The sequence below is a fragment of the Pararge aegeria genome, chromosome 8, assembly GCF_905163445.1.
Source record: "Pararge aegeria chromosome 8, ilParAegt1.1, whole genome shotgun sequence".
NCBI classification, from domain to species: Eukaryota; Metazoa; Arthropoda; class Insecta; order Lepidoptera; family Nymphalidae; genus Pararge; species Pararge aegeria.
Window position 1 is genome coordinate 9,870,187 of NC_053187.1, and position 22,317 is coordinate 9,892,503.

Genomic DNA, 22,317 nt, shown 5'->3' on the forward strand with positions numbered 1-22,317 from the left:
TAAAGTAAGCGCAAAAAGAATACTCGCGATATATTCTTTCATATTATTTAACGTCCCAAAAAAATTTACGTATTTTTTAAAACACTGTATGTAATTGATTTTTATTTTATTGTTTCTTTCAGTTTCGTTCCAAGTTACATTCTATGGTCTTGCACAAATGTCAAAACGGGCCTATTATATTTTTACGACTATAGTAAGGTTTCTTGTGTCTGACACGTCTGGGGAAGAAATAACGCCATTGTTTTTTTGTTGCCAAGCAGCATTTCTGTATTACCAAAGACGTGATGCCAATTGTGATTAAAGCCATAGAAGGCATACTACCTACGCCTCAGGGTGGATACAGGGCTGTTCTTCGTGGGACGGGTTCCTTGCATGCCCACTTCGCATGGCTGTTTAGGCAACGGTTTTCCACGTACACGTTTTAAATCACGTGGGCCATCTATTTCGTCCATCAACTATTACAAAATAAAAAAAACCCCACTAAGGTACTAATAAACAATTTAGGTACACGGTGCTAAGCAAAAATCAAAAAACAAGTAGATAATACAAAATAAGCTATAACTTTATTTCGATTTGTCATATACGCTTGTTCCCATAAGGTCATCTTATTTTTCTAAATAACAATACATACTAGCCAGTAATATTTATAGCATTAAATATGTTTATCACATTAATATTCACTTAAAATAGTTATTAACAACACAATATTTATTATTAAAAAGCAAAACAAAAAATGAGGTTATAATATTGCTATAATACTTTGCGAACGTTTTAGATTGATCGGTATTCACACTAAAGAATTCAGGTTGACCATTTGCAAAAAAGATTGTTGAAAGTTAATCCTTCGATGAACACACATATGAAAATAAAAATATGTAGTTAGTGCCCATACACGATTTATTTTTACGACCAGCAACACGAAACGATTCTAAGGACCAGGCCTACTACCAATTCATAAATCTCGCAACAGTCGAAAGTTTCAAGTCAAATCTAACGTATAACCTCTGCCGTCTATTCCATACTACCAATTTTTTTTTGAGGCTTCCGCCTAGGGCATTGGAGGTTTGAAACTATAACGCGAACTTTTGTGTATTCCTGCATAAGTTCGCAAATGCAGTTTTCACTTCGCGAAATGTCATATACTTTGGCACTGTGTATATTTTCAATTTGACTGTCCCATATAAACGTGTTACGTAACTGGCCTTACAATTTGAGCAGTCAGCTGGTGTAAATTTATTTAAGGTATCCTACAAACGGTGAATTTGCAGTGATACACACATTTTATTATTCACTCTACTTCCTACATTCACGCATTTTTTTTTTACACCAATCCCTGATAATTTTTCGCTGATATACTAATAACAACACTGCCACAACTGTGGACGTCATAAAACGTCAACATCAGCGTCATTAACTTCGACATTTTTTGCCTTCAGCTGGCAAAGTTGACGTCAAAAAAACATTTTTTGCGTATAAATTTCATAGGCTGTCTACCACAGCAGGAAGGATGTTAAGCGAATTAGGAAAATTATTTCAAAGCAGCTTTCATTAATATATCTTTTAGTACCCATCTGTTGACGCAAGGAATGATTACGTTTTATTTTTCGTGACTTATAGTTACAAACCTAAGAACATTGTCCTCAGTTGTCCTTTATGTCTTAAATGAAATAATTTGTTTCATCTTTAATATTCAAATGAAAGGTTTTATTGTTTGTTTGCAGTAAGTACGGCTTCTAGCCTTATGGCCAAAAGATTGTTACTTATGCGTGTTTACGTATGCACAGAGTGTTGACACGGTTAGGCATGACATGAAATCGAAAAAAATCCTTTTCCAATAAGATTTTTGAATAGCGACTACTCTTATAAACGTGTAAAGTGCTAACCATTGGACTCAGACCATTATCACAGTCAATGTTTTTCTTACCATTTCGCACTGGGCCGCGTGGTGGACTACGACCTTAACCTTCTTATTGTGGGAGCCATGGGTTGATATGATGATGATAATAATGATGATTTACCAAAATTTATAGCGGGTTAAAAAGCTTAGGCCGCTACAAGTAAAGAAAAAAACTTATTCAACGTCGGAATAGTTACTCAGTGCTTTATCACGCTCGCACCATCGATCATTTACTTTTTATTAGTGACCGATGGCTCGCACATATGAAAAACTCTCATAAGTCTGGATACCTAACGAAAGTTTTATTTTTATTGTTCGTATGTGGAAAAAACTTCAACGTGTTAGCCACCAGTCGTGTATTTCTTATACGACCTGTAAAACGGATTAATGTATGTTAGTGATAAAAGATGGCACCAATAGTTCATTACCTCGCGCTATCGTTTTTCCGATGCTTAAAGTTATTTTATATCAGTCCTAGTCGATATCCTGTGCTCGCCACTACTTGCGACCAATATTAAACTTTAATTAACTAAAGAAATACTACACTATTCAACATGGACGGTATAATCACAAGAAATTGACCCAGAAGGTTTTTGGAATTCCGGGTTGTCTCAAACATTCGTTCCAACTTTCTGTATAAGGGGACTTTTCGTCAATGTGCGCCTTGCCTAATATTTCCTTCTTAGCCATTTTAGTCTTGCACCCGAGGCTAATATAAATGCTAACTTTATTCAGGCTCGCTTTGAAGACGGTTAACTTGACCGTTGCAGACTTTGGATCCCATCTGGCGGAAATGGTCGGAACGAATCTATCGCTTTTCCAATAGCATTCAGCTTTATTGGCCTCCAATATCGTCGCCTTCAAGTACAGGGGTGCTGTAAAATTAAAAGTCTAAATTAATACAAAAGGTTGGTAAATTATATATTCATCACTTATATTATAAATGCGAAAATGTGCCTGTTTATTTCTTTGTTTGTATTTTTCGTATGTTCTACCATTGTACCCTTCTTGTCGCAGTTTACACAATTTACGCTTACTTTGGGGCTAGATGGCGATGTGTGTATTGTCGTAGTATATTTATTTTATTTATACATACTAGTATTAGGTTTTTAAAAAAAACAGTTTGGGAACTGATTTGTTTAATTAAAAGTGTCATTATCTGTTTACAGGATTGAAGAATATTTATGAAAAATTTTGTCAACATTAGTTTCTCTTAAAAAAGTAACCTAAATAAGAAAAAAAAAATTTTAATCAATCAGGACGGGACGCTGGTCTGCTTGGATGCGAGTTCTCTCTGCTCTTAATATCGATAATATCAGCGCAGTGGTTGAACCGAACATAGATAACAAATAAACAAAAACACTTTCGCATTCATAATAAAAAATACGCATTAAATCGCTAACCTAAAAAATTAAAAACAAAAACAGCCAATTGAGAGTCTCACTCGCGCACGACGGTTTCTCAAACGTTGTCAACAAATGGCAAAAAAATCATGCCTGTTGTATAGGAGCCCCCAGAGAAATTTATTTTATATATTGTATACATAAGTATTTTATAGTGGTAAAAGAAATGAATGATTTGTGCAAATTTCAACTGTCTGTCACGTTTCATGAGATACTGCCTGGTGACTGACGGACAGCGGAGTCTTAGTAATAGGTTCCGTTTTACCCCTTATAAAAAGGACGTAATGAGAACTTTACTAGTTCAAACTCAGTTGATGTAAGTAGTACGAGCAAGTACCTAAGTATTACGCCCCGATGACCTCACTCTTTATGATTCAATGCGCAATCCATGTCTAAACTACTCTCTCCTCTTTAATAAGCACAGCATTACACGGCCGGCTGGCCCCTCCGACAAAATGCTATTCATTCGTAAACGTTTAAAAGATGAATGCAGACATCCGGCGTTTTACAAATCTCGAAGTCACAAGTCGTTACTGTTGAGTATTCAAAAGCTTTTCGTATTTTTAGGTTGGTCTGCAGAAGTTCACAAAATAGATTTATGTGATTACTATTGGTTGTTTATATTTCTGTCGTAGCTAGATTGATACTAATGATCGAGCGTTCTTTTTTTCTTGGGTAATAAATTTATCAGTTAAAATAATTTTGAAACTGCCTCGTTGGTATAGTATGTTATTAGAGTAGTCTATAATATCACTCATCATCAGCATAATTCACAACCCATTAGGGGCCCAATCCATGACACGGGTCTCCTCCCAGTTGGAGTAGGGTTTAGGACGGTCCACCACGCTGACCAAGGGCGAATTGGCCGACTTCACACGCCTTTGACAACATTATGGCCACCAAATTGTACTCTCTTGATTGTATTTATATCTTTGTAACTACTTTTTGTTTCTTTGGTGTACAATAAAAGTGTATTCATTCATTCATTCATTCATTATGGGAACTCTCAGGCATACCGGTTTCCTAACGATGTTTTTTAATTGTTAAGAGCCTAGTAATAGACTAATGGTTGTTAAAACTTCGACCACCGGTGGTTTGATCCCGGAAAGCACCTCTAATTTCACCTGCAATTGTCTAAATATCACTTGCTTTAATAGTGTAGAAAAACATCGTGAGAAAACTTGTAGCTATGAGTTCTCCACAAAGGCGAAGTCTCACAATCTGCACTTGGTCAAGATAGTGGAAAAAGCTATTTCCTTAGCTACTCGGTTTTCCGAGAAAACGATCGACCGGTCAATCTTTTTATCCAACTGAGAAAAAATAGATTAAAACCAAATTAAAAAAGTAACTAAAGACCTAACTGTTAACTTTTGGAGCAAAGTATGGCATTTCAGTTTTACACCTTAGAAAATGGACAATACTTCGTATCTTGCAATTTGTGCAATAGGTTTTAGAGACTAAACTTTTACTATTTGTAGCATATAGAACAGTGGGTTTATTTTTTTAGGCTAGTTTGCTTTGGCTTATAAAGAATACGAAGAAGATATAATAGGAAGAAGTTTGTTTTTAGAATCATTTTCATATTTCCATTTCTGCATCTGAGTTCTTCAACAATCTTTTAAAAAAAAAGCTCGCTGAGATATTCTAATACGAATGGTTAAAGCGGCTTATAGCTTCTGGAAATTTATTGCACATTAGGTAAAGCGCAGTTTCCTTCAAATTTCAAATATAATATGTAAGTCTAACAACGTATGGCAGCGTAGAAATTGTGCTTTTGAAATGCAGAGGGAATGAATTTTACAGTTACATTCTCAGTTTATAGTCTGGCAATTTTACTAAAGGTAAACAGGCGAACCGTGAAATACTACCCGAATACAAAATAATCCGAAATTCGTAAAAGAAAAATGCAATACCAAATAATTTTTGGCCTAACCCGGATATCGACTAACAAGTTAACCACTATACTAACGAGACACTAAAAATATTATACAATAGGGCTATCGGTTCACGGCGACTTCGGCCACGTTTTACTTCTAAAAACCCATTCTACCCCGATGCACTGCGTCGCATCGCTTGCACGCACTGTTACTTCATTTGCTCGACTTTTAACTTCAGGGTAAGGTTGATGGTTACCCTCTGTTATACCTTAAAAATTGAGCTATCGAATGCAAATAAGATGTTTCAAATCCAATTGTTATTGCCAGAGATTAGCGCTTTCAAACAAAAACAAACAAACTACAGAATATAAAAAAAACTAAAAACTATTGCACAGATTGCAAGTTATGATGTAGGTATTGTCAATTTTCTAAGATCTCCATCAGATCATTATTATTGTTCTTCCTAATTAAGCTTTCAAATTGACTGTAAGCCATTTAACAATAAAAAAACATCCAAATAGGTTCCGATTTAGAAAAGCTACACAGTAACATCGTTAAGGAATATTCGTAACAGTAATTGAAAAGACTCTTCTAATTTGGCTGGCTTCGTAGGAAGTCTTTTAAAAATATTCTGACGCAAAATACAAGTACGTAGGTAGAAAAATAACACGTATATTATCACATACGTGACGATCACACTTTGCAACAGACTCTCCATTGCCATTACAATGAGTAATGACTGTAGCAGTACCTACAAACTTTTCTTACTATGACATCCTTACTAATGTCACAATTACACTCGGTTGTTCACTCGAAATCGACCCTCGAAACTATGTGATATCAATCAGTCTAGAGCTTAATAGTCCCATAACTGAAATCAGATAGTTTTAACTAATATATCTCTTAAAGTGCTTTTAAAACAGTCTCCAAGGAGATAAAATTAAGTTTCGGAAACCTTTACGAATTACATATCAAGAATGTCAAATTGCGCGCGGATAAAATCACGGGTAACTTCTAAGTTTTTACCATTTTTCTTTTTAATATTAAGGTTCAATACCCATCTCTGTTCACTGAGCAAAAATAAGTAAGATTGTTTTTCTTAAGCTTAAACACAAATAAAACACGTGGTATAAATAAGAAATACTTTTCTTATAAACACAAAACATGATGTGTAGTTAGCTATAGCTCGGTAACGTGTTAAATATGGTTGCATTGAAACCAACTCTGAATACAAAAGAGACGTTGCGTATCAGATTGCAAAACACCTATCAGTTTTCTATCTAGAGACAATGATACCACATTTATTAATACCCCAGTGGCATTGTTATAGCATCGGTGTAATCGATTAGGTTAGTTATACTTATACTAGTTATACTTATTACTGCCTGTAACGGTATTAGTAAATGAAGGGTGTATAAGTATATTTCATGGGTTCATAAGAAATCACCCAGTAAAAATATTAAATTGAGAGAAGTAATTCATAACATTCTCAGTGTTTTATGACAACCCTATTGATGATAGAAGACCGACTCGCGCATAGTACCCTACGCGAAGGTTACCTGATAATGTGACAAGAGTCAATTGATTTTACTTTTGCACTGCTGTGATTTTAGGACTGCTGGGCTATGGCAAAGGTTTACTCAAAAACTATTTGCATTTCGGTCTCATGTCTCTGAGAGACAGTAAATAATGTTCCTCTAAAGCCTCTAAAGTATTACTTCGGTTTTCATTTCATCACACGTTGTATAATAACTGGTAACCAGTGACGTAACGTGGGTGTCACCCTGAGGGTCTTACAAGCGACAGGTTCAAAGCGCGGACCTCACAATGGTGTTGTTTTTAGGGTTCCGTACGCAAAGGTTTACACGAGATTAGAAACAGAATAAAATATATTTAAGGGGGCTCCCATACAACAGACATGATGTTATGCCGTTTTTATAGACAGCGGTACGGAACCCTTCATGCGCGAGTCTGACTCGCACTTTGCCAAATTTATTTAGTAATAACTGACAACTATCGGCTATAAACACAGCATCAACTTCACAGGAGAACGCCTGTGAAGTGATTATAAAGGCCCTATAAAGTGCCGCCCTAAACCTGTCCATAAACCTGAGGCGTAAGTGCCTCAGTTGCCTGTAGTTAAACCGGTAACCAAGCTCTTCAGACCGAAAGAGCAAAGCCACTTGGCGGCAGAAATAAACATGGCTGTAGTACTTCCCCAAACGAGCTCTGTCCAATAGCTCTACTACTGCCGAGGGATGATATTTTAAAACATACTGTTTTGAGCAATGGAATAAATAAGTCCCCTAATGACCAGGGTAAAAACCAAAAATTTTATCGGAGTTCATAAAAGACGCAGTTAATTAAGTCTGAACATATACTTCAAGTATCATTGTTTATATGCAAAGCGTATCGGGTTGCAAGCTATTAATTCACTATCGGACCACATCGACTTCAATCTATGGATATTGCTTAATTAATAGCAGTTACCGGTGACTTCATCTGCATAAATTTTCACCTAACCCCTAGAGTTATAATTTAAAAAGTAATATAGCCTTCTCCCAAAATTGGACCAGCAAATACAAGAATGATTTTTCAAATCAAAAGAAAATTGCAGTCAAAAACTAAATCGTAGTGAAAAAAGAATACCTATAAAAAAGTGATGTCACATACAAAAAAGGTTTTATATTTTATCAAAATCTTATAGTTAAATGTTACCTTTATATTGTTCATGCTCCTGCATCGTCTGAACGGAACACCTCAGCCGATTGACCGTCAGTTGAACAACGTCGTTTAATCCATCCTCGCTCGCCGTGTATAACAGCGTAACCTCAAGTTGTCCCTTCTTGTTTTCTCTCTGTGAATAACATTCATATGTTTGATAGTTATAATAGATGGCCCATCTGATGCCAAGTTGAAAACCATCGGCTATAATAGAGCAACACTTCGCATGCATAGAATCTAGCTACCCGTAACCACACAAGCCTCTCTACGATCTGAGGGGGGGTTCAAGCTGTCCTGATGATCCCCTCCTCGCTAGCGCGGGAGCGCCAACATTCGGTTGGGGTGGTTGGCAGACGTCCGGTAGGTATAGAAACGAGTTCCCCGGGCGTCTAACAAAGCCAACAAGAGCGACATGCCGTGGTGGTTTTTAGTTCGGGTATACCCCCTTTATAGGGTCCCCCCTCTAAAGGGGGTATACATAACCATGTCCCACATAACCTCCGTCCTGCCCAAGGGTCGGAGATAGCAATAAAGCTTTTTCACCACGCCAAAAAAAAACAAGGGCATGCATGGAATACGTCCTGCAACGTGCCGCCATCAACCTGAGCCTTAGGTTAGGCCTTCAGACCGAAACACAACATTGCAACAATGCTGTTTAGCGGCATAAACAAGGCGGTAGTTATACTTCCCCGGACGAGCTCTGTCACAAAAAGTTGTTCAAGGGTGTTCTTAGCTGTTTGATAAAAATCGGTTTAAGATGGCAAGCAGCCACTAAATGCCGGATTACATATATTTTCATAATTCCACTAGAATAATGAAAGACTAGTAGAATAATGTACACTATGTTAGAACTCGGGGTTTTTTTAATTTATATATTTTAGTAATAATTCAGCACGCTCATTACTGATCACTCGAATGTCGAGGTCGCGTTAAGGGCTCCCTATATTTTTTAAATAGATTATGTTTTTCGCCCTCTTGTATTTTCCACTAAATTTCTTAGGGCCTCTTGGGAAATTACTAACTTTTTTTGTCTTCTAAAAGTTAGCCCTTGACTGCAATCCCACTTGATGGTAAGTAATGATGCAGTCTAAAATGGTAATGGGCTAACCTGTCAGGTGTACACAGTTATAGTTTTTGTCGCTAAGCGATTTAGCGTGTCGCGATAACGCGTAGTAATCGATTAGGTGCATGGATTTAATATAAACTGTCATACCCCTAACAGATTTGCCCGTTACCACCTTAGACTGCATAAGTACTTATGCAGTCTAAGGTGGTGGCTGTAATCTCATCTGCTGGTAAGAAGTTACCATCACTTAAGATTACAGTCAAGGGCTAACTTGTAATGGAACACAAAAAGTTACACCTACTCCAAATCGGTTTTAAGCGATATTGTGCCGAAACTCTAAATCGCTTAGCATCACGTTTTTGTCGATAGGATGGTAACTAGCCACAGCGACCCAAACAGACCAGGAGGATCGAACCTGGAACTTCTACTCATAAAGGCACAGCGCTAGGAACAGCGGTAGATAGGCCGTCAAAAACGAATTATCGGAAATTGCGCGTTACCGAATGACGCATTTGTTAAAATAATACTTTAAATAATATAATGGGGACGAAAGGTCTCGTCCCGTAACGTGCCCTCTGGGCCACGCCCACGTGCTCAACGCCAATTATTTAAAAAATAAATTTTGGCCCGACACGTGAATTTAACTCGGGCGTCAGGAATCGTTGCTTAACGTCGGGCTAATTTTAGTTTGTAATTATTATTTCCGTAGAAAAATACATTTTTCGTTGGTCATCAGTATCATCTGAATCCTCCGAATCCGGTGCACAAATATACACTGCGGGTGTACAGTACGTGCCCAGTCTTTAAAACAACCGGACGTCCGCCTTTCGGCATGACGCGAACGTTGCCACCGTTTTCAAAGCGCGTCAACATTTTAGCGGACGAACTTTTATTCAAAACAAGAATGAACCATTTACCTACTCATTAAGTAATTATTTATTTACGTCACAATTTAATTGAATGTTAAACCTACGCTTCAGAGTGTATTCCGGTGGGACTACAGTTGTTTACCTAAGTGTGTGTTCAAATGCAACAAGCGACAGCGGAAGTGACACCGGTAATAATTTACGCATAGTAGACTGTAGAGTGGGTGGTAACTAGCCACGGCCAAAACCTCCCACCAGATCAAACCAGAGAAAATTCAGAAATTATAAATTTCCAATTTTAATAAATACCGGTACCGTTACCGGTTCGGAAAGAGTTGAGAGTCTCAACTTCTTCACAAACCATCTGGCTAGGCACAAAAACAATATTTCCATTATTACTCCTTTCAGAATTCAGTTCAGAAAATCAGCTTCAAATTGATGCATTCGACATAATATGGTGCCGGAAGGTTAGGGCTTTGGCTTCACCTCCACCTCTAACTTTTCTAAATTGTGCATTGTAAGCAATTATAATATCACTTGGTTCAACGGTGAAGGAAAACTGCATGCCTGAGAGTTCTCCATAATGTTCTCGAAGGTGGATGGGAGTCCACCAAATGCGCACTGGGCCAGCGTGGTGGACTCTGGCCTTAACCACTCCTCACCCTGGGAGGAAACCAATGCCCTGTAGTGGGCCGAAAATGAGTTGATATAATGATGATGATGATGATGATGCACAAACATATCAACTCTTTCTTAACTTGATAGTTTAAGCTTTGTCTTTGAACCATCAACGCATTCAGTTACTTTGGACATATGTACTCATATGCAAGCAGGCTTTACTTTGCGGAAGTCTTTGATATACTTAACCGACTTACAAAAAGTAGGAGGTTATGTATAAATAAATAAATTAATAAATATACTACGACAATACACACATCGCCACCTAGCCCCAAAGTAAGCGTAGCTTCTGTTATGGGTACCTACTAAGATGACTGATGAATATTTTTATGAATAATATACATAAATACTTAGAATATACATATAAACACCCAGACACTGAAAAACATTCATGCTCATGCTCATCACACAACCATTTTCCAGTTGTGGGAAACGAACCCACGGCCACTACTTCTGTCTCTACTTCCCATGTGGTCGTATTACAGCGAAGCGTGGCAGGGTACAGCTAGTAATATATGAAAGGGAATACGAACTGTATGATCTATACCTCGTAATTTGTTACATTTTATTTGGCACCTTCTTAAAATGTTGAAAAAAAAATTTATTCCTTGCTTTTAAGTTGTATATCAAATTTGTTTTTTTTTTAGAATGAATGTTAAGTTTTCGTACAATATATTGCATGTATAGAAATGTAAAAAAAACTTGCCACCAACCAGTTATAACAAATAAGAGCCTTTTAGTTATTGAATAATGACTGCACATTATGTTCATCAAACATAGTTAAGAACCGTCAACATTTATTATAATAAAAAAAACCGAATTCAAAAAAGTTTATCTGGTGTCACAGACATTAAGACGAAGCAGCCAAACAACAGTGCCACACTTATAACATCCCTCCCTTTTGCATGGTGGATAAAAAGGAGCAATCGTTAATACCTTCAATTTAGCAAGATTAGAAAACATCATTAAGGGCTATAAAAAGCACTTTAAAAAAAATTACCTGGAAAAGAAATAACTCGACAATCCATTAAGCCCTCGGAATCCTGATTACTCAGTCTTAATCCTTATGCCAGAGAATAGATAAGAACAACCAGATTACTGGAATGAAAATTTAAACTAATAAAACTGTACATATTGACAGTATGGAACCTTTCTAGTACTATGTACAGAAGATACTTAGGTATCAGTTATTCAGTATTTAGGCAGAGTACATACTTTTTCTAGTGAAAGACTTCAGTCGTTCCGATACGATAACGTGTAGATACCATAAACGAGTTACAATCTTAGACTGCATAACCAACAGGTAAGTTTGCAGTCAATGGCTGTGTTCAACTTAACTGGTTTGTTTTTACGGCGATGCTTGTGGAGAATGTAGCATGCTTTAAGGGTGGTGTCTCCTTCTGTGATAGAGGTTGAGAGCATGCCAATCCGTCTCGGAGACAACGGAAACGGAGGGTGGCAATCACCAATATATAAAATGACATCGAGTCGTCAGAGATAGGCCCAAATAGTAATATTTTTTTTCCTAATTCAATGGTTGCCTAGCAGAGATCGCTATTAAGCGATAAGGTCGCCTTTTGTATTACTACTTCTTTCGATATGTTTCTGTTTTTGTTATATTTTATATATGTTAATGTTGTGGTATACAAATAAAGAGTTTAATAATAATATAACTGCCATGACCCTAACAGAGTAGCCTATTACCATCTTACACTGCATCATCAGTTTCCATCAAATGGAAGGTAAGTTAATGGCAGTTAAGGTCTAACTTATAGAGGAAATAAAAAAAAACCTTAATAACCCGAACCCTCTGAGGTATTTACTAAAATTTTCCAACCCGTGAAGTCAAAAAAGTTTTCTTACGTGAAAGATGGCATACGATTTCAATTAATACGTGTTAATTATATTATGATGAATAGCTGATGATACCTACTCTAAGAATGTTCAAATCTAATATAAAAAGATGCAAGGTCGACTAAGCGTTGCGTCATAATTAACGATAGGGTACCTATCTACTGTATCTGGGAGCGGTCGAGGCCAAACCTATTCTATTGTCGGATCTCACTCACATCTGACAAGAAGCAAAAATATAATGCTACCATCACACGCATGTCGACGAAAGGCAAGGGCAAGCATCAATTAAACCTCGTTTTTTATTTTTTATTCCACTACAAGTTAGCCCTTGACTGCAATCTCATCTGATGCACAGTTAATACATAAAAGCAGTAAGGAAACTACGAACAAACGTTCTACACGGATACACGCACCGCCGAGGCCCCAAACCTAGTACCTCGACTATAATCCTGCGATAATAGCTTTGGGGCCTCGCCTAAGTGCTGATACAATCAAAGATGGAAGCGGGCTAACCTGTTAGGAGTATAGCAGTTATATTAAAACCATACCCCCAAATCGGTTTCGATCGGAACGCTCAATCGCTTAGCGGCACGTCTTTGTCTGTAGAGTGGTACCTACTCACGGACGAAGCCTCCCAGACCTACCAGACAATCGTAGTATAAGGCAAGTGCAGCCGAGCAAAGTTTGCGACAAAGTTGGTAACATCAAAGTAACTATGTCAGCCTACCTGGCCCTCCAAACCGAATAAGGTAAGAGAGAGAGAGCTGACACAGTCTGACAATAATGACTCTTATGAACCTAGAAATTTATTTTAGTTTAAGCAACGTTGTTGATTATTAAAATTAAAATCTCACAATTAGTAGTCTGAGCGATAATAACGTGCCTCATGCCTCATGATCGCTTATTGTAGATTGGCAAGAGTGTGGCGGCAGCATAAGAGTCAACCTATTTGATGACTCACGTCACAGCCTTTATTTAAGAATCTCCTATTACGACTTACACCATCTAAGATAAATGAATAAACACGCTTATGTGAGCTTACATAATTTCTTTTAACATAATATTAGGGCCATAGGTTTATTTGATTTTTATTTGCAAACTTATGAAGGTGATAATATTATGTTCTTTAGAATAATTTCCAAATACTTACACTTAGGAATAAACCCTTTATTAAAGAAAGATCAAAAAAAATATATAATTTTTATTTGTATTCGTTCGTGTCGTTGGTGATGACTGATGATGTCATTGAAAGACAATTCACTCTTCCAGAGAAACCGTTAAAAGTTAACGACGTTTACTTAGTTATTCATTCTTACTTCGTTTTAGTACACTTACTTAACATGATGATTATGATTTTAAGACGATTATTCATGAACTTAAATAACGACTAAGAGAATTTAAAAAAAATAATTTTAAAAGTCTATCCAGATATGTCAGGGACGACAAATGCATCCCGTTAAGCGATTTAGCTTTCAGGTACGATGTCGCGTAGAAACCTGCGATAACAGATAATCCGTAACCATATTATACTGCATCATCACTTACCAATAGGTAAGATTTCAATCAAGGACTTACTCGTAGTGGAATAATAAAAAAAACTTACCCGCGAATCCGAGGCTGCCAATCCACTTGCGATAGCACTTATGGGTCTCCAAATATCCGGAGTGCCAATCAGCCCATTCTTGAGATCGTTTTGAAACAACTTCGAATCGAAATTCCACGTTGCAGCCCCGACGGTTCTTCGCTTTTCTAAGATTGTTTTTTGAGCGATTGCCTCAGTCTTCGTTGATTTGAAACTGCTGAATGTTTTTTCAAATAAACCGCCTTTGGACTTTTGCTCGTCTTCGTTCACTAATTTAGAATTCTTCAATTCTTTTGCACTTTTCCTCCTGTCCACTTCTTGTTTAGGCGGCTCCAGAATAGCATAAATTGTTAGCGATAAGAAATGTCCCGCCACTAAATTTTGAAGATCAACTTTGTCTGAACTCTTCTTTATATCTTTTTGTCGTAATTGGAACTTGAAATCCTCATTCCAAACAGGCCAAGAGGTTTCTTGTAACGTAGTTTCGTATTTACTCTCACCGGGAAAAAGTTTCACCTGAAATCAAAACTTATCTTTACTAAAAATTAGAACACATATATTAAATTTTGGTTTTCTATAAACAGCGTGTTTTTTTTGGTTTTTTAAACTATAATTTTAGATTTTTTTAGTTCGTGCACTAACTCTATCTGTCTTACTCTCATGCAAAGGATATAGAATCGAATCTAATCAGGATAATTTTAATCGTATTATTGCATTGTTATCGGTCTTTGACATACGAGTATGTGCAAAGTTTGAATGAAATCTGACCGTTTTAAAGTGGGTCAAAATCGCGCCCTAATAAGTTGGTTACAAACATACAAACAAACATATAAACATACAAGTTAAGCTAATATAAAGCGTGTAAAAATCATGCGAAGTCTGTCTTTCTGATACTATTCTTATCTAATACTCTACAATTTTTATCAACAAAATCGTCAATCGTATAGTAAAGTAAATTAAGTCAATTTTAGTGTATAATACGATCATACTAGTGTTAAGAACGTCGGTCTCACTTTCGGGTTTATAGTGTTCTATCCTCGGCACGAACCTCTTAATTTTCCGAGTTATTTTCATTTTAAGCAATTAAATATACCTACTAATTTGCTATGAAGGTGAAGAAAAACTGCGTGAGGAAACCTGCAAGTCTTAAAACTTCTCAGATTATGTTATCAAAGGGGTGTGAAGTCTACCAATTTGCAAAGTACGAGAAGACTCGTGCCCTGTTGTGGGTTCAATGGTTGGATAATATTAATAAAATTAAAATAAAGAACGCTTATTAAAAAAAAAACTCTCTCATTCATTGAATTGACATTTCTGTTATTGTCGATTTGAAATTTTGACGACCTATTTGGAATGATCAATGATTCACTAATAAAATCAATTGTGTCGGCGGTCCAGAAACTATGGGAAGTTAAATTGCGTGATTCAGGTAGTATTCGGTAAATAAGCTAATAACTTTTGGCATGACGTAACGTGAAAACTATGAATAGAATGACTTTGGCTGTTAATTAATCGTCTATCTTCATCGGTATCGTAAAAAACGGCACTCGAGGAATATGCTCATCTCGTAAGTACCTACCTAACAATTTCATAAATAACTTGGTACTAGATCTTTAGAAACCGATTGAAAACCATTTCATATTAGAACAATTCTAAAAACTTTTTAATTTGTATTCGGAAACTCCATTTTTTCTGCATTTAAGGTTAACAAAAATCTGAGATCAGTGAAATTCGTACCTCTTTTAAGAAACCACGTCATCCACGTAGTTAAAATTAACTACATTCAGTTGATAGTAAAAAAGTATCTAGACAAAAATAGATATTAATATAAAAATTAGGTTTAGGTTATGTAGGAAGTGTTATGGTATAATAAAATTTCAAAAATTTCAAATAAGAGGAGCTTATAAATCTAACTGTCAACTTAATTGTATTTTTGAAACAAAGATTAGAATAAATAAATCCTCATTCGATGATTCTTTAAAGTGACTTTATAATATGTAATATACCTACGTACAGATAATGTGAAAGTGGAGAGTTATATATTCACACTAACGACCACAAATGCTGATAAGCTATAGATAAGGCCATGACAGTGAATAGGGCCTTTGATAACAAAAAACTACGTTAGTTCCTACCTAATCAGTAATCACCGAGGATCATGCATGTCATGACAAATGACAATGTACTATAAGTTAAGTAAACTAGTTTACATTTTATATTATTGAGTAGTCTCCCATAATTAAACTGAATCTAGGATTTTTGTCGTAGTAGTTGATAGGTACATAAATATCAAATTAGTTTTGCTAAAAAGGATGGTTTTAGTTATCACCTTTTAAAAATCCTATGTACGTAAGATACGTAGTAGTAACTTACAGAACTTTTATTCTTCAACTCCAATTTATATGGAATCGCAAGAGCGCCATCTCTCATCATCTTTTTTCCAGTATAGCAACTAGATTGTGTTCGTTCGATTCCATGAAAATCGTAGTTATCTCACACACAATTGAATTCGGTTCCTAGTCGCTTTTCCGTGACGGGAACACGGTTTATTAAATATATTTAACTATTTACTTGCTGTGCCCTGCAGTTTCACTCGCGTCAAATGTGGATCGCAGCGTAGTGCTATACAGTCTACCATTTTCTCAATATTATTTAACAAGCGCAGATTATTTCATTCTGACTAAAAGTTCCAGACATACAAACAAACTGGTATGTTTTAGTGTAGATAGTAAAGATGTCGCAACTTTAAAATCGACTAAGTCATGCGGTCGTAAAATTCTTATCGAAGTTTTATTTAAAGAAACATTGACAATGGTAGTAGAAGCATCAAATGTTAGTCAAGCGCGCTAGGCAAGCAAAGTCGTCTTAAGTCAGTAAATGGATGGGTAAGCAACTTATTTTATCAGGTGCTTAGCAGGCACACCCTTGTTCATCTGGCATGTTTGCATGCACTTACCTATTATGTTTTAAGTGAGGGGTGTTCTTGCCGATCTCTGAAGGTTTTAGTCCTGTATCTCCAGATCAAACTAATAATAAAACGTTCCCAGTGAAAGAAAAATATATAAAATCGGTTAAGAAACGGTGGAGTTAAGGAGTAAAATCGACAAAAACTATAAGCCTCTATCCCGAACGATCCCTTTTGTTTTACAGGATGAAAAGTATATTCTATTTTAATCCAACCTATCAGGCAAAAATATACCAAATTGCACTCAAATACGTTCAGTAAATATATGCGCGTGCTAAAAATATAGATATGGAAGGCCCAGGTATTCACTTATTCACTATAATACCCTCAATGTTCAGGATGGCACTTAATCTTTCATTAATTAACAGTACTATTGAAGCTAAATACCTAGTTTCTTAGCAGTAATCATTTATTCTCATGACTATTATTCTTCCTTCCTATTAAAGTATTCATTTTATAAAAGAAATCTTTAAAGCCCACCAACCTGCTTTAGAGCAGTGTTGTGGGTCTGTACTCTATAAACCTGACTTCCCAAGGAGTGAAATAAAACAACTGGACTGACTCTAATACTGTATATTAGGCTTCTCTATAATTCATATTACTTGTTACCTTCAAATGACTCTACTACCAGTTCGGAATGCTGTCTTCGGCAGAGAAGACCACTGGCAAGAAACTCTACCGTTGCTCTTTTATTCAATCAATTAAAACAACTTATAAACACAATCACAACATTGTCATATGTAATAACGCTAGGCCCTTTGATACAAGACATATTTTAAGACAGGTAAAACATAACCACTATTACCACTTATAACATCAGGACTTTTGGAACAAGTTGTTTGTATAGAGCAACCTCTGCTACATAAACTGTCGGTATAAAGTTATGCTAGGGCTCCATATATGATACCTAAATAAACCAAAGGATGAGATATACTTATCTAATGCAACATCAGGTACAACCATAGTACCAACAACTTTTAACAACTCCATCACCAGTACATACGACTTGTTTCGCCACAAAAATATTTCGTTAAGTGTATCGTTTCCATTATAAATCATCTCAACCCAATTTGTAACGTTCTATCCACAATACTTTACTTAATCTCCTTTTCTCAATTCATTAATTTAAATCCGTCCTCACTTTTCTTTGCCGCCAATCTAACTTGTCAAACTCGCGTCTCCCGCCATAGATCCTATACTTTTATTTGACAGTCTAATAAAGTCCATTATTCTATTTTCAATACATTATCAATGAGTATACAAACTATGATTTGTTGATATATTTAATATAATCATCGGGTTTATCATAGATAAAGTGCTGTAATTCCCTATTTCCTAACACGCGCACACACCAATAGACACACAAGCACATAGAAAAACAGACAATAATTTAAAAAATCTCATTGTTGCGTTCTATTACTTATTTCTAAAGTCTCTCAGTTATTTTTTTGAAAAAATCTTTAATGTGTAATATGTATAGTTATAAATACCCTATAAATAGATAGTACTAGCGGTTCCCACCGACTTTGTCCACGTACGACTCTTATTATGTACTTAGAACAAACATACCTCCTACAACGCAGTGTTTAAAATCGTCTCGCCCGTTGCAAAAAAACGGTAGTTTCAGTGATAAACCGTTCAAACAAACATAGGTACACATTGTTCAGATTTATTATAAGAATATAGACTATTGTTAAATATAATCAAGATCGATGTAGTGGCTGCAAAAAAAATAGGTACTTATCCATCGGGAAACGAAAAAAAACCCTAAAATAAACTAACAAACCCACTTTTGACTTTTGCAATAATAATTATTAATAATAATAATTTAAATTTTCGTGTAGGAATATGGACAAAACAAAGAAAATAACGTTATTATGCTAGGTAGGTAAGTAGATACCTACCTATCCGGTACACGCAAAATAAGCACTTGTTGGTTAGTTTAGTTCTAAAATTAGTAAATTAGCATGATTTACCTACTCATTTTAGAAACACGTAACATTGAATAGCGTTTTATTATTTCACGGCAAGATATGCAGTGGTTTTATTTGCTAGAAGGTTTCGGCCGTGGCCAGTTACCACCGTAGCGACAAAGACGTGGCGCTAAGCGATTTCGCGTTCGCCGTTCCGGTACGATGTCGCGTAGAAACTAATTAGGGGTATGTGTTTAGTATAACTGCCATACCTCTAACCGGTTAGCCCGTTACCATCTTATACTGCATCATCACTCACCATCAGGTGAGACGGTAAGTGGTAAGCGCTTTTGTTTTATAAATGGGAGGTCCTGGGTTCGATCCTCGGCAGGGGGGCTATCTCTGGCCGACATATTTGCAAGAGACAAGGGGTTGCCCAGTTTACAGAGATCCTCCTAGGTATCTATTTTTTAAGCTAAGTTACAATAAAGTTGCGGTAAAACAGTCCCCCTAAAAAGAGAGGGGACCTACCTATATTGTAACTCGTTGACAGAAGCAACTTTAAAAACATTCATCATGCCGTATCTCTATTTTTCCTCATTAAGTTTAATTAAAAACGATGGTGGTCCTAATTAGTAATGCAATTATTATTAAGGGCCAACCTATGCTTTATTATGCAACTTCTTAATAAGGTGAACACATAGGTACCTACCTTGTATTATAAATGCGAAAGTGCAATTGTCTGTTTGTTTATATGTTCGGCATTATCCAGAGACAATACCTACCTAATTTGTTAGCGCTGGATTTTAGAATAAGCAGTCCTCACTAATATAGATAATGCTAAAGCGTTTATTTATTTGTTCGTTTGTCCTTCTTTTACGCCATAACTAGGAAACCCATCAACTGGAGTTTTTGTTTGAGTTAGTTGAAATAGCGGTGAATAACATAGGCTCCTTTTTATTCCAGGAAAACCAACGGATTCCACGAAATTTTGTAGAAAACCGTAACAAACGCGAACGAACAATTTCGGACCTACACACTGTAGTCCCCAATCTTTTTGGTCGACAGCTTACTTCGAGGTGGCCGTTAAGTTTGCAGACTTTGAAAACCCTGACTACGTGCAAGTTCTGTGCTCACCGAATTATTTCATCAATAGCCTATAAAAGTCCACAGCTGGACTAAAGGTCCCCACTGGAGGGTTTGCCCATAATCACGACGTTGGCACCGGAGTTAGTGATCGCAGTAGATGTAGTAGTAGAACAGAGGACGCTGCTGCCCGTTCTCTGCTGTATTCCCTTAGTCGCCTCGTACGACACCCGCGAGAAGAGTTGGGGTGGTCACAACTATATTCTGATGTGCCCAAAGAATTAAGAACATACCTACATAAATAAATACATCAATATACCTACTACGACAATACACACATCGCCATCTAACCCCAAAGTAAGCGTAGCTTGTGTTTTGTGTATGGTAACATTTTCCATTTGTGGGAATCGAACCCTTGGACTCGGGAAGCAAGGGTTGCCGGCCACTGCGTCAGTCGGCCGTCAAACATGTTCTTAATTCTGTTCTTGATCATGTTACCTAGCAGTTCTTTAATTTTCGTTTGTGAAGTACTAACAAGATTACCTATATTTTGGTACAGATTGAATAAAAATTTAAGAGCACTAGGTACAAGGAATGTTTTATTTTTGTTTCTGGCTCACGGAGTTGGATGGAAGTTCCAGTTAATGCACTCTTAATCTTTATCATTTACAAATTTTGTGTATAAGTAAGCCCCTTTAAGTAAATACCTATCCAGGTTGTACATAAAAAAACGTTTACATCATAATCAGTGCAAAGAACTACAATAATAAAATTTGGCTTACTACGTAGGTAACTACTAAAAATACAACACGGTCGATGTAACTAAGTTTCTAAGCTGGTATTTCATTAGTAATATATATAATTATATACATAGTAATTATATACCTACTTGTTGCGTAATTTATTGTTATTATTATGGAAGCTATTAAGGGAAGTTACCTTTACAAGGTAGCCATGGGCGCGACTCAGTCCAAACAAGGACGGTAGATGCCGGGCGCCGATAACAGTCACGAACAAATTCTTACTAACTGGATGCAATGACAGTTTGAAACCTATTTCCGGGTCCAGGCTTCCGCTACCAGCCAGTTGACTACTTTTGTTAACATTAAAAGCATTCCTTAGTTTATTTAACGAAAATGCCATTGTAAACAAAGTTAGTCCCACGGCGTTATCTCACAGAAAACTCGCATTAAAACCGGTTTTTGGAATAATTAACAACCACACTCATTTAATTTATAGACATGAGGTTTTATTTTTATAAACACATTTTTTTCCTTGTTTATCACCCTGGTCATGATCACAAATCTGAATTATTAGCACAACATTAAACAAAGTTCGTGAAAAATTGCAACACTATCTGTGTAGTATGTATACGATGTTTTAAACATAACTAGCCCAAAGCCCAATTAGAAATCTGCCTATGTGTAGAGCCAGCAATATATTGTCGCGTATTCGCTTCAGCACTATCTTCTCCACAGTTCACACACATGATAATGCGATACTCGATAGTCCGACCCATTAATAAAGTACAAACAATTTGTTATCAATCCCGATGGGTTGTCTCACTCGCACTCATTGCTACGCCAAAGGCAAAAATGTAAACGCGTGTACGCTATTTACATTCGAACATGCTATTCTCAATGATAGCGTTATATTTTGTCCTGCCATCTGCTTGACTTGTTTAATTTTGAAGTACAACAATAGATGGCGCTTCAAGATCAATAATAATTTGACACTTTCAATAATTCAACATGTTCGACATTTCAAACGTATTTTTTAAAACTGAAAATGAGTATTTCTTCTAAGCTCGGCTTCTTAAGAGACATTTAAATATAAATTAATCGTTAAAAACTTTTTGAAATTACCGCTTAAAACCTTAGCTTTACCGCTTAGGAAGTAATATTGCCTTTTGTTTGTAAAACTTGATTGCACAATAAAACAGAAAAAAAAATTAAAATAAACAATTTGCGTCAGTCGAATCTAAAGTGGTGTATGTCTATTCTTTACAGAGAGATGCACCTGATTAACTTGAATTAAATAATAATTTCATCATTACAGCCGTAGCGTAGTTCTCTATTTATGAACTATTCATGCCGTCTAATTAGTGGTTTAGCATGTGATTATTTCTCCTGATATTGAACAATAAAATGTATAGACTTGCACTTGAGGACTAGCATGACTGTTATAAAAAGCCTATTCATTCCTTGGATTGGCAGAAAACATTAACCCCAGAAAAACGTCAACACCTAAGGCGGTTCGTGTAAGAAGTAGAATGTAAATGTGCTTGGTCAGGAACTAGTTTAGTTCCGGACTGAGCATATTTGAATCACATAGCACACTTGGCCTACATACGGTAACTCTTACACTCGCGGTGTTAACATATGTTCATCGAAGTACACTGTACAC

At 36.3% G+C, this 22,317-nt stretch overlaps 1 protein-coding gene across 1 annotated transcript; it reads right to left on the reverse strand.

Moving 5' to 3' along the window:
* Nucleotides 1-539: 539 nt before the first annotated feature.
* Nucleotides 540-21,387, reverse strand: LOC120625745. Its single transcript, XM_039892926.1, has 4 exons — nt 20,851-21,387; nt 13,969-14,463; nt 7,896-8,034; nt 540-2,772 (listed from the first exon to the last, which is right to left on the reverse strand). Exons 1-4 carry the CDS (start codon nt 21,052-21,054, stop codon nt 2,465-2,467), a joined length of 1,146 nt encoding a protein of 381 aa, XP_039748860.1. The 5' UTR covers nt 21,055-21,387; the 3' UTR covers nt 540-2,464.
* Nucleotides 21,388-22,317: the final 930 nt, after the last annotated feature.